Below are 13,062 nucleotides of genomic sequence, written 5' to 3' on the forward strand. Positions count from 1 at the left end.
GGCAGGCCCTACGAGGAGAGGCTACAGGACCTGAACCTGTTCAGCCTCCACAAGAGAAGGCTGAGTGGGATCTAGTGGCCTGTTACAAACTAGTCAGGGGGGGCCAGCAGGCACTGGGGAAGTCCCTGTTCCCCCGAGCACTACCAGGAGTGACCAGGAATGATCAGGAATAACCGTCAGAAGCTGGAAGAGGGTAGATTTAGGCTAGATATCAGGAGGCACTATTTCACGGTCAGGGCAGCTAGGATCTGGAACCAACTTCCAAGAGAAGTGGTGCTGGCTCCTACCGTAGGGGTCTCTAAGAGGAGGCTAGATGTACACCTTGCTGGGGTCATTTGACCCCAGTACTCTTTCCTGCCATGGCAGGGGGTCGGACTAGATGATCTACTCAGGTCTCTTCCAACCCTAGAAACTATGAAACTATGAAACCTGGGGCAAGCCTGTAGCGGCAGCCCCGCCACATGCACAGATCTGGGGGGCACATGTTCCCCCCCCATGCTTGCCCCGGAGCATAGGCAGAGGGAGAAAATCTTATTTGGGGAGGCTGAGTAAAACTTAAATTTAAAAGATATTTACACACACACACACACACACACACACACACTGCCCAACAGGTAAGTGTGTCAGGGGAAGGATTGTGGGGGAGCAGATTGAGACCCCCCTGGTGAGGGAGGGAGCGGGGCAGGGGCAGAAGCTGGGGTGAACAGAGCCCTGGGGTAGGCTGTGGGAAGGTTGGAGCCTGGGTGGTTCATCCAGGGGCAAGGGAGGCTCCTGCCACTGTGCACAGCCTCAAGGCAGGCATGGGAGGCACATCCTCCTGAATCTGTGCATGGGGCAGAGGCAGGCTGCTGCTGTGGGCTGGGGCTCTGCACTCCGTTGCCTCTGCCCCAGTAGGCATGCAAGGACATGTGCCTCCTGCACACTGGCTGTGCTGAGGCCTCTGCCTACCCAGTGACAGGAGGCACGTGGCTTTGCGCAGCTGCCGGGGCAGCGACAGCAAGGCACAGACTCCCAGGCCACACTGGCAGCCCTCCTCCACCCCATGCACAGATCGGGGGGCACATGCCCCACATGCCTGCCCCAGGGGTGCACACACTGGTGGGAGCCCCGTGCCCCCGGATAAGATGCCTGCAGCTCTGATCTTCCCTCAACCCGCCCTCGGGTCCTGTTCACCCAGCCCTTGCCCCCACCCCAATCCCTCCCTCACTGTGGGGGCCTTGATTTGCCCCTTCCATGACCCTTCCCCCACTACACACTTACTTGCTGGGTGCTGCTCCACATGCAGCAGGGCCAGGCTGAGTTCCTGGCTGCCTGCAGGCTCTGGCTGCTCATCTGTGTCTGTGTGTGCCCCTCCCCCACTGCTGCAGCTGCCCACATCCTGCACCCAGGCTGCTGGTCCTCTGTGCTTCCACTGCTGCCCTGCATTTGGAGGGGCTAAGCCCTATTAGCCCTGGCCTTCTGCCACCTATGCCCGGGAGTGCACACAGCAGCAGAAGCTGCCCTTCTTCTGTCCTTGTGGCTCCATTCTGTGCCCCGCCCCCACTGGGCAACACCTGTTGGTGCCTCTTTGCTTCAGCATCCATGGTGGTTGCCCTACTCACCCCCCTTTGCTATGGCACTGGGGAAACCACTTAGGAGAATCATGCCTTCACAACATGCCACAGGCGGTCATCTATAGGAAAACAGATAATGGCAAAATGGGGAGAAAAGGGAAGATGGGAATGCATCTAGAGGGATGACAATTAAATGATACATAGACCTAATATGTCTATGTGCACAAGAATGTGAATCTAAATTACATTTCATTGTGAATATTGTTAAGTTTCTTCACATGGAGAGGACCTCAGCAAGCTTTTGAGTGACAAAGCTTTGATTGAACAGGCAATTCACCACGAGTGAGACTGTGTTGATACTGTGATGGAAAGGAAGACATCCTTTCTCCCACACACCACATCATTAAAATGCAAGAACTCTGTGAAATGAAACTGATTGGTATTACTGGGATCAAGTCTTACTTCATGGCTAGAGAGAGAACCCCTCTCAAGCAACCCATCTATGCCAAATAGGTTTATTCAGGCTTGGCATAGGCATCAGAATTTGACTCAAGGGAGCAGCAATCTTCTGAATAGGCAGTCATAAATCCTTTCCTTATTCTCGTGAAGGGCTCTGTAGCAGGAAATATGGACATATTTAGCAAGTTTCCTAGAAAGGAGCTATTTATAGGCTTTAGTGGTTTCAGACAGGAGAAAGGGTCATCACACATCAGTAAATGCTTTCCCTCCTAATTTTAGAACTAGGCTAAATCTGGGGTGCTGCAGTCATGACATCCAATTCTAAAACTTCATTAATGTTTGTAAAACACTTGAAAGCTAAGTGTGAAGACCCTGAAGAAACACGTAACCCCACAATAATCAACACTAATGCAGGTTATGCCATGGATGCATTTCTGGAAAACGGCGCATAACTCAAATTTGCATAAAGAGAACCTACTTTACAATGTGACAAATAGGGATACATTCCACGACCTCAACTGTACCGACTCCCAGACCCATTTCTACCACTTTTACAAGACAATTTTGGTACTCACAAACAGCAGACAGTACACACAAGCACAGGGTAGTGGTGAATGTTACCATAATGGGGATAGCAACTACAGAAACACAAGTTGCAGACAATGAGCAAGGAGCACAGATCCACACAGGAAACTACATTTTGGTGCATGTCACTCCCACAATGCACCGCACAAAGCAGCTGACTGAGGGCTTCCACCAAACTGATCGCATAAGTGTGAATTTACCTCATATATAATGAATTTTTGGTATAAAAAGGGTCATTGCATAAGAGTGAATTCACATTTACAGAACTTGCATAAAGCAAGGGAAACCTATAAGCAGCAGCATCTGCCTAGAACCAAGGCCAACAGTAAGGTGTTGACCTCTTTTGTTGCATCTCTCCAGTGGTTAAGGCCTTTCTAAATATGTGTTAACTGCAAATAAATCTGTGCACTTACTTTGGAACTGCTAATTTAGTTTAAATAGTGCAGAAAAGGGATTTGGGTTTTAATTTGGGTTGGCAGCTTGAATAAAAGTTTATAAGAGAGACTGAAATTGAATTCAAACAGCCAAATCCAAACTAAAATATAAGTTTATCAGGGGTGGCCACCAGCATCTGGGGGAATGTTTGTTCACCCAAGTGCCCCAAGGGAAGACGAGGTCGAACAGTCATAAACTACTACAAGACCGTTTCAGGCTGGACATAAGGAAGAATTTCTTTACTGTTTGAGGTCTGGAACAGCCTGCCATTGGAGGCGATTCAAGCACCTACATTGAACACCTTCAAGAGCAAACTGGATGCTTATCTTGCTGGGATCCTATGACCCCAGCTGACTTCCTGCCCTTCAGGAAGGGGCTGGACTCGATGATCTTCCGAGGTCCCTTTCAGCCCTAATGTCTATGAAATCTATGAAAATCCAAATTGTCCTCACTGCTACTGTAACCTGGTTATCTAATCTGAGTTAAATTTAGACCTTTTATTTCCCTCCCCAATAGATGCATACCCTAAGTTTGTTGCTTTACTCCCAGCGGAGAAGTTTTATAATTCATTGTTTTATCTGTACTTGCCGTTTCTTCTCTTAATGGATTCTTGGACTGTTGCATACCTCTCTTTCCCACCAAGCAAAGAAGAGTAAAAATTCAAACTAAAACTAAAACAGCTGCAAAACAAAACATGCCCTGAAGCTAATAAATAAAAAAAACACATATGCCAAAATAGCATCCCCTCACATACACACACGGTTTTTTAACTCTGAGAAGATGAGTCAAAGATGCTGTGAATTCTACTGTGACACTTCCTCAGCCTGACAAAGTGTGTTTGTACCCAAAAACTTGCAAAGAAGAATTTTTCCAACTACTTTAGTTGGTCTAATAAAAGATATAGGATTTACCCAAAGAACCTTGTCTGCTTATGTCCATAGACCAACATGGCTACAACCTAGACCTGTGAATTCTACTAGGATCTTTACTATTGTTAATTGATTTTACAGTTAGACATGGTCAGTAACATAAAAAATGGAGCAAGATGCATATCCAAAAGATGTTTGTCCAAATTAATTCCTACTTTGTTTATTAAACATCTGAGTTTTACCTGTAATAAAGTTATTCCAAAGATAATTACATATCAGAATAATACCTTGACGTACTGTGGTCAACAGAATTAAAACTAAATGTGAAGTTAACTTTAATTACACAAAGTACTCAAGTAAATGAAATAACTGATAAGAAATTATTTAAACAGGAAATATGTACAATAAAGACATTAAAAGATCAGACTGTGAAGCAAATATCAAAAAGCAAAGCAACTTACAAAACCAGATGGGCATCTGAACCTCACCTGACTGCTTTTTGTATTCAGTTACTAGACATTTAGCAAAAGCTCAGAAACAAGAAGAGCCATAGTTAAGGTCTGACAGTAGTACTTTAAAATACGTTGTGTGTAAGGCTGTTCTGATCTCAGCAAGATGTATGCATGTGGCTTCATTCCTAGTAATTTTGAATCCAGCCAGTAACAGTCATGGCACTGGTGAAATGAAGGAGAACAGCAGTTTACATAAACTCTCAGGAATGCTGTAGCACAAAATTCTGCTTGGTTTTTTTAAGGGAAGTGTATGTGATGGGCAGTTGCTTAAGCCAATCCCCAGTTAGGATGTCTCAGGAACACACTGTTCAGGATCTGTTGTTTTTGCTTCCTTTCTGGAGGTCATCCAGAAATGACGTGGCCTGGTGCAACACTATCTGGTGATTTTCCCTACCAATCCCTTTATGCATTTTAGTTAATCTGAATGCTTTAATCCAATCTGTTTTGAGAGTATGTAATCAAAAATGAATTGCACAGAGTTTCTGCCATGCATAGGAGGTAGTTCCCCTCAGGGCATTTTTCATTTTATGTCCTAAATGACAGTCTCTGAAAAAGGAGAGACCTCAGCCAGGAACACAGAATGAGCATAAACCACATCCACTATGAATGCCATCAGTCAAGATTTAAGTTATGCAACCGTCTTTAAATTTGAATTTCGAGTTCAGATAATAAATAATGTTTTCCCAGTGATAGACTAGGAAGGGCATTATTTCTTTGATGATACTCAGTATGCTTTAAGACTATTCTCACCTGCATAAGTAGCACATGAGAGCACTTAATGAGAACCAAATAGTATAAAGAGTGCTTTAAAGTTATTGCTGTTTGCACAAATTGAAACTGAACACATGAGAGTATGAAATATTTCAGTGCTTTTCTGATAGAAAACTCCCTGGTACTCCACTGTTTTTAGACATATTTGCCTTATATATGCAGGCACAAATATAAAGGAACATATTTTCTAATCAGAAAATAAGCTCGTACCCCTTACAAATGTTAAAATTTTGCTTATTGAAAGTGCAAATCGTACAAGTGTGCTGAGTGACTCTAAACATCAAACATAATTTTTAACCAGTTATTGCACTATTAATAATGAAGGAAACCCTTTCAATTTTCTAATAACAGAGGACATTAGAATCCCCTACCTTCTATGTTGTCAAGAAAATAAATGTATATTCACTGCCTTTATGAAGGTGGATGTAGTTATGTATTATTTTGTGCAGATGTAGTTATGTATTATTTTGTAGCTGTCATTCAGAGGGCATCCAAACCAAAAATGTGTCTCTGGAATAAAACGTCAGTTATGGGACATGGTCCAGCGAACATGGAGAGAAGGAAAAACTACACTGCACTTCTCTAAGAACCTGCATAGAACAGGGAAGAAAAGAGGGTGCGGGAGAGAGGAGTTTGGAGAAGACAATAGTGCAGCCAGTCTGCGTGCATGCAACTAGAATACCAGCTGCAGTTGCAGGACTTAAATAGTTCCATTAGTAAACAGCCAGTTTAGTTTGATAAGTATGGAGCCCTCTTCTGGGGGTATTATCTATGAGGCGGTCCCCATCATGGCCTCTGGCTGCCTCTCTCATATTGAGGAACAAGGCCAGATGAGTTACTTTCTACTGAATGAAGGGGCAAGAGGAGGATGGCAACCTTACAATTTCTTTGTGTCTCCTTACCCCTCTTCTTGAGCCTGTCCTAATAAGTTTAATACTCATTATGCCTCCTGCAGGAGAACCTGTGCACATCTACACATGCTGTTAATGCACAGGAAAGTTACTATGCATTAAAAAAGGAGCAGTAAATTGCCCCCAGGGTAAAGGCCACATGTACTGGCTTAGGAGCAAATTTACATCCAAACAGAGCAGGTGAGACCAGGGATGTTCCTGCCTCCTACCCTGCTCTTCCCTATTGCAGTATCCAGGGGGAGCTTCAGGCTTCTCTGGGTGTCAGCCCAGGGCTGGCAAGGGGCAAGGAGCTGGTGGACTGCTGCATCCCAGCCACATGGGGATTGGACTCTATCCCCAGGTGGCTGGGATAGGTGTCCCCGCAGGGATGCTGCCTGGCAGCCACTTGGGAATCAGGAGGGTCCTGATTCCCCCACGTGGTGGGAACAGAAGTCCCCACCTGGGGGGTACACGCATGTGGGGATTGGGATCCTCCCGATCCTTGTGTGACTGTCTCCACTAGGCGGAGACACTTCTCCCCACCACATGGGGATCAGGTCCCAACCTAGTTCCCACCAGGCTGGGATACAGCAGTCCTAGCTGCTGGGACAGTTCTCCCGGTCATGTCCGGATCAGGACAGTCCTTTTTAGCATGTGCTGCTAAAAAGCGGAGCCAGGCCACTTGAAGCCATGCTGTGGCTGCCGGCCAGGCTCCTCCCGGCAGGTAACACATTACAGACCTTGAAGCAATGGCTTTGAGATGCTCAGGATACTCTTCAGCTGCTTATCCTTAACAAATCAAGACTGGAACATGACCCTTCTGTGAAGGCAAACTCCCTCTTCATTGTGGCAGGGAGACAGCTGCCCCTGCAGCCAGCACAGCTTTCGCCACACGGGACTTACCCAGGCAGCAGTGGGCCCCCTGGTGCCGAGGGCTGACCAGGAACAAACTGCTCCCTGCCAGCATCTACATATGCACTACTGCGCAGTAGCTAATATGCAGTTAATCTACTACCTGTATTTTCAGGTAGTAGATAACTGCAGATTAGCCTAGTTTACTGTGCAGTAGCCTCACGCATGATTAAATAGTGACACTTTACTGCACAGTATATTAATCTAATGCACAGTAAAGCATCTTATGTAAAGACACCCCCTGTTCCCCAACTCAAGTCACTGGCCAAGTAGTGTACAGCGCCTTTTGATTCATACATCTCATTACAAAGACAGCAGTGTCGTGAGGATGTTTCATTCTTATCGCAGGACAAACACATTTTGAGACTGCCTCATTGCTCTGGGGCACTATTTTTATATTATTATGTTACTGTTCCTAATCTAGTGCCCTGGGCTCCTTCAGTTGCTTTATAAACGCAGGCAGACTTACTTAGCAAACCTAAGTTATACCATCTATCTGCTGATGGCACAGACAGGGAGCTGGTGTAGCTAAGATCTGAATGAAGTCATGCCTTACTCAGGGTCAGGCTGAGAATTCATAAATCCCTCATTCTGTTTTAAGCAGAAACAAAATATCCACCCAGTTTAAAGAATTAGTTATAAATACTCTTTGGCTTGACACCTTCTGTGCTGAGGACGTGTGCACCAGGGTTTTATTTGAAGTAGACACTCTTTTATTTTAAACAATTTGGAATGAATTGTAAAGGAGATTAATTTACCAGACCAAAATTATCCCAAACATAAGCCCACTGGAGACAATGAAATTACACCATGATGAATCTGGCTTGCTGGCATCCAACCAGGCACAGAATAGAAAGAGCTACTGTATCGGTAGACACAGTAATACAAACACAGGAAAGGAGGACCCTGCTAAGCAGTGGGTGACCTCTACATATTTATTTTCCTCACATTCCTGTTACACCCCTGCAGGTTGATATTTTAGTTGGCATTCAAGGAACCGGGGGCCCTGTAGCAGCCAGTGTGAGGCATAGGATTAACAGTGTCTCTAAAAAGACACAAACAACTCCTAATCTGCTGGCAATACATTTGAAAAGGATAAAAGGAGGAAATGCCCCATGACACCCAAAAACTGTAGCATCACTAAGCAAAGCTAGATAATGCTAATGAGGTCTGTTGCCATTGGACACTACTCAGGCTTTACCTTTTGATCAGCAACAGATTCTAAACAAAGCTTGATGGATCTACCTCTCTTCATGACAAAGGAGAAACCAGGATGTGCATTTTCTGTCTAATGACTCTTGTACAATGTATAATGCAGCTTCATTAGGTCTGTTTGCTCTATTTACTTTTTAAATTGCTTTGTTTGCCTGTTCACTCTCCTGTTTTATAAGGTATTTTGCTCTCTTATTGTAAGATGCTCTGGGCCTTTACTGGGTAGGATGGTTTATAAATCAAATAAACAGATAAATACATGAATAAAAATAATGCAGTCTTATCATTGAGCTGTTCCTCTGAAGAATAGGTGTGGCTACAAAGCTCACTGTATTACCTGCATAAATATTTCTTTTATAAACACAGGGTAACTTAGATGGTGATTATTGAATTAAAAAAGCAAATACTGTAGAGTGAAATTAGCAGGAGAGACAAGCTACCCTTAACTTCAATTTCTTTAATTACATTTTGTGTTCGCCTGGTTATAAAATGTGATAGCTTCCCATGAGTTACAGTGCACTTGCCTATTCTGCTCCCTCACCATGCAAAAACAAGCACAACTTTATGACTTCCCCCTGCTGCTTTTCCTATTTTATTATATAGTTTAAATCAAACAAAAAAGCCATGAGGGCTCTGCAGGAAATTGTTATTAGAGGCTGTTTTGCAGTTAAAAATTATGCTGCTCTAATTCCGCTGGCATCTCCCTTCTGGTGCTACTCTCTCTATATGTCCCTTCAACTTGAAAAAAGAAAGAGAGACTTTGTAAGTGAGCTGTTTTCTTCTCTCTTGGCTCAGAGAGGAGTTTTCAAAAACTTCAGAATTCAGCTCCAGTGTGAAAAAAAACTGACCCATGATTCAATGTGCTTGCAGTAGACTGCTGAAAGATTTGGAGTATGCAGCAGTTTCAGAGGGGCCATACTGGGTCACTCTTTTAGGTTATTTGACACCACCACACAGCTGGAAATAAGGAAGTATATGTAAGCTTTGAATGATAGTAGCAGCTTGTCTGGGATTTTACACATCCTTGCTACACTCACAGTTCAAGAAGCATCTTTTTGATATGGGGAGAAACTGGAGAATGGAAAAGTTCTATAACACATTAGTCCCTAATAAAATCCTCTTTTGAAACTGATGATATACAGGATAATATTGTTGGACATTGTTTTCCAGAAAAGTTGAATGCTCCACTTCTGTCTAAGCAGGGGAAGAGTAGGGAACCAGTTAAAGGAATTTAAAACTCCGTTTTGTCGTTAATACTCAAATTTTGCAATGGGAGGGACATGGCTTATTATTATCTAATGGACTTAATGTGGGATTCCTAGGAATGTCTGCAATAAGTGAACTAGTTTTCAGAGATATAATTATAAGGACTCCCACCTGACATTTCTCTGGTTAAGTGTTATTGAGTAGTATCCATCTGAAGAAATAGCATAGTTACCTTCAGGACCAAAGCAAAATAGACAAAATACACTTTGTTGCCTTAAATTAGGGATTTGCTAGCAGTTAACAACAAAATGACATGCCAGAAAATAGATGGTTAAGATTAGGAGTTGCATGCCTTAAATATCAACATAGATTCTGATAACTAGTTAGGTTAATTCAGCAGTAACTTCTACTATGATATCAAGCATAAAGCTTAAAGGGTGCTCCAACCATAGGTTGCATAAGGGGTTCATTCCAGCTAATTGAAAGGAACTGAGACTACAGTGCACATTTCATGGCTCAACTTCTCAAAGTTGCATAACTGGCCCTGTAATTAGTGGAGTAAGATTATATCAGCCGTAGGGAAAATAAGGAGAAAGAAAAGGAAAGAAATTAGATTCTTTGTTAGAGCCTACTTTAGCAACAGCATTTACACCTGAATGCTTGGTGATCTTTACTCAAGATTTTGATATACTGTGTTCCTATATAGCATTTTTCTACACTTCTATGAATACACTGTTGTTGTTCCAAGCTTAGTGTTCCTGTTATTGAGTTTCTTTACTCAGATGTAAGGAACAATATTCCTACATTGTGACTCATACCTACTGTTGATTATCACTTTTGGAAACTGTGGGATGTTTCCACTGTTTTATGGAAGCTGTTGCCTGTATGTTGAGCTAGTTTACCTACTCACTGTGGGTTTAAGATAAGTGCTGTTTTATGTAAGCTGAAGTAGGGAAGAGTAGCAGCAGAAAATTTTGATTAAATTTGTGGCGAGGCCCATAAAAATGCTGTTTTTTATTTAGACACTTCAAGAAATCTTCCAGGTAGAAAATACAATCATGTTGCTGGAGAGATCTATAATGGCCAAGGAATGTCCACTGAAAGTGGCTCAGACCCGCCTGGAGGGAAGAACAAGACGACCCAACATAGAACTTTGCCGTGACATCCCCCAGTTTAAGTAAGTATATGCATGGGTTTGCTACCCCTCAGGAGATAGGTCAAGAAGTAAATTTCAGATGAATTCATTATGAGATATTTTAATGACTGCAGAGCCAATCATAAGAGAAATCACACACTTCAAGATTAGAATTATGTTAATTACATGGTGACATCTGCTTAAAATTGTAAATCCTAGAAGAAAGAAATAAAATTGAGGCCAAACAGGAGCAAATGAAATCAATGAGCCAAAATGTGTGCTATCCCCCTACCACATCAGTTGGGAGATACAGTGTTCAGGTTCCCATCTAAAACTTAATTACACGTAAGCATGACCCCTCTATATCCTGAAGTAATTTTTCAGTGCTGCTATACAATAGTGTTACTATTCTAAGATCCCTTTTTGGAGAGCTGACACCAACTGCATACAGTTTGAATGAACAGTTTCATGCACAAATTGACTTTCCATTGTGGATGGTAGGTTTCTGTTACAATACTATGTGCAATGAGAGAAACCACCTCTCCTTCTCTAGAAGCTTATCAAGCAGGTCAAGTTCTTCTCCCTTCTGCTCATTTGGAGCATATCACCTCTGTGCAAAAGTCAGTTTACAGTTGAACCTTGCCAATATAGGAAAACATAAATTTCACCTTCAAGATTATATTAAGTACTGATTTCCTCAAGGAACACTGTGATGCTACCCACAATGTTCCTCCAGCACACAGAGGGAACATCACACTCCAACAGAAATAATTTGGCAGATATGCTTAACAGTTTTGTTTTGATCTCTAGATAACAAACAGGGCCCCACTGCAAAAAGATCTGAGATATATGTGTGATATATATCAGTTGTGTCAACTCACCTTGTGCTCTGGGCTGGAATCAGATTGCAGGGCTCTTTGTGGGTCAGATTCAAACCACAAGGCTTCTTGTGGTCTGGATCCAGCCCAGGAACAAGGAAGCTGTGGTGGCAGCTTCAGCTCCAACCCTGGACAAGTGGTGGCAGCTACAGCTCCTCCCTTGTGCCCTATGCTACAGCAGCAGCTCCAGCTCTGGCACTAGTGCACGTGACAGCACAGCTGATGGGCAAAGTGGTTGAAGGGTGACTGAGGCTGAATGTTCTTGTCACCCTCCTCCCATTGAATGCCATGTCCATCAGGGCCTGAGGGCTCCAGATGCTATGGTAGGCCACTCCTCCCAGCACACCTGTAGTCTGTCAGGCTGGATAGAGTGGCACCATGGGCCAGAGCTGGCCCACAGCTATCTATCTGACACCCCTGCTGTATATAGCACCTTTGCAGAGGGTGAGGCAATCAGTCCTGGTCATGGGTTTATGTTAATTTTCTTAACTGTATTATATCACATAAAATCAGTATTAAAAAATGATGTTAGTGACCTGTAGAGTTCATTACATTATCACCTTCTCAGTTTTCCCTCAAACTCAGTGACCCATAAACTGTTGAATATGATATATTTTCCATGTGCCTGCATGTGCCTTCTTAGGCAGACAGCTTTATGGCTGGCTTTGAAATTTCTTCTGGGCATGTCACATATTAGATTGTTTAATCTTTAGGACCCATACAGATTCCATTGCGGGAGGGTGGTGTGCTGGCCATGGGCAACTGGTGCCACCTTAGTCAGGGGAGTCAGTGACTGGGGGGGTCCCCCTGTGGCTAATCTTACCGATGGGGGGTGGGGACTCCCCCCACGGCTGCTTCCGGAAGTGGCCGTGGCCGCTTCCAGGACTGCCATGGCACTCCTACTCCCTGGCTGGCGCTCATGGGGTGGGGGGGCACTGGTGCTCCCGCCTGCCATCCCTGCCCGTTGCCTGAGCAGCAAGCGCAGCCAGTCAGGAGGTGAACCTGCACTCTCAGGGGATGCACATCCATCCCTGTGCATCCCCTACACATCACCACTGGTGCTCGCTTCTGAGACAGCGAGCCCCTTCTCTCACAGTAATAGTTTTCTTTTTTGCAGCTTTTCACATCCCACATATCCCATTTGTATTAAATGCTTAAATAAATTACAAGTCTCAGTGCTCAGGATCAGCCAGATTTGGATTTCTTCATACAAAAAAAAAAAAAAAACCGGTGGCCCTAAACACTAAGTTATTACTCAAGTGGTACCTTTGCTTTGAGGCCTCAACTGATGGCCAAGAGAGCTTACAGCTCTAATACTGATCTGGCATTTATTATATTTAAGTTGGTAGGATCCCACTACCTATGCTTTCTCTTCCCCTAGATACTCTGGAAGGTCCCTTTCATAACCCTGCTGTCATAGATTCATAGATTAAGGGTCGGAAGGGACCTAGTAGATCTTCTAGCCCGACCCCCCGCCAGGGCAGGAGAACAACAAAAAAACCCCAAAAAGAGAAACGGGACTCAAATGAGTCCAGCCAGGTAGGCATCCAGCCTCTTCTTAAAGACCCCCAGGGTAGGGGCCAGCACCACTTCCCTTGGAAGTTGGTTCCAGCTCCTAGCCGCCCTAACTGTGAAGTAGTTCTTG

General features: G+C 43.9%; 1 protein-coding gene across 1 annotated transcript in view; it reads left to right on the plus strand.

Moving 5' to 3' along the window:
* TEKT5 (tektin 5) overlaps nucleotides 1-13,062 on the plus strand; it is a 55,943-nt gene that overhangs the window by 29,565 nt on the left and 13,316 nt on the right. Inside the window, 1 exon segment of the mRNA XM_019507384.1 lies at nucleotides 10,427-10,581. Coding sequence (XP_019362929.1) covers nucleotides 10,427-10,581 — 155 coding nt within the window.

This window comes from Gavialis gangeticus, unplaced genomic scaffold (assembly GCF_001723915.1).
Source record: "Gavialis gangeticus isolate Ggan-Ray unplaced genomic scaffold, GavGan_comp1, whole genome shotgun sequence".
NCBI classification, from domain to species: domain Eukaryota; kingdom Metazoa; phylum Chordata; order Crocodylia; family Gavialidae; genus Gavialis; species Gavialis gangeticus.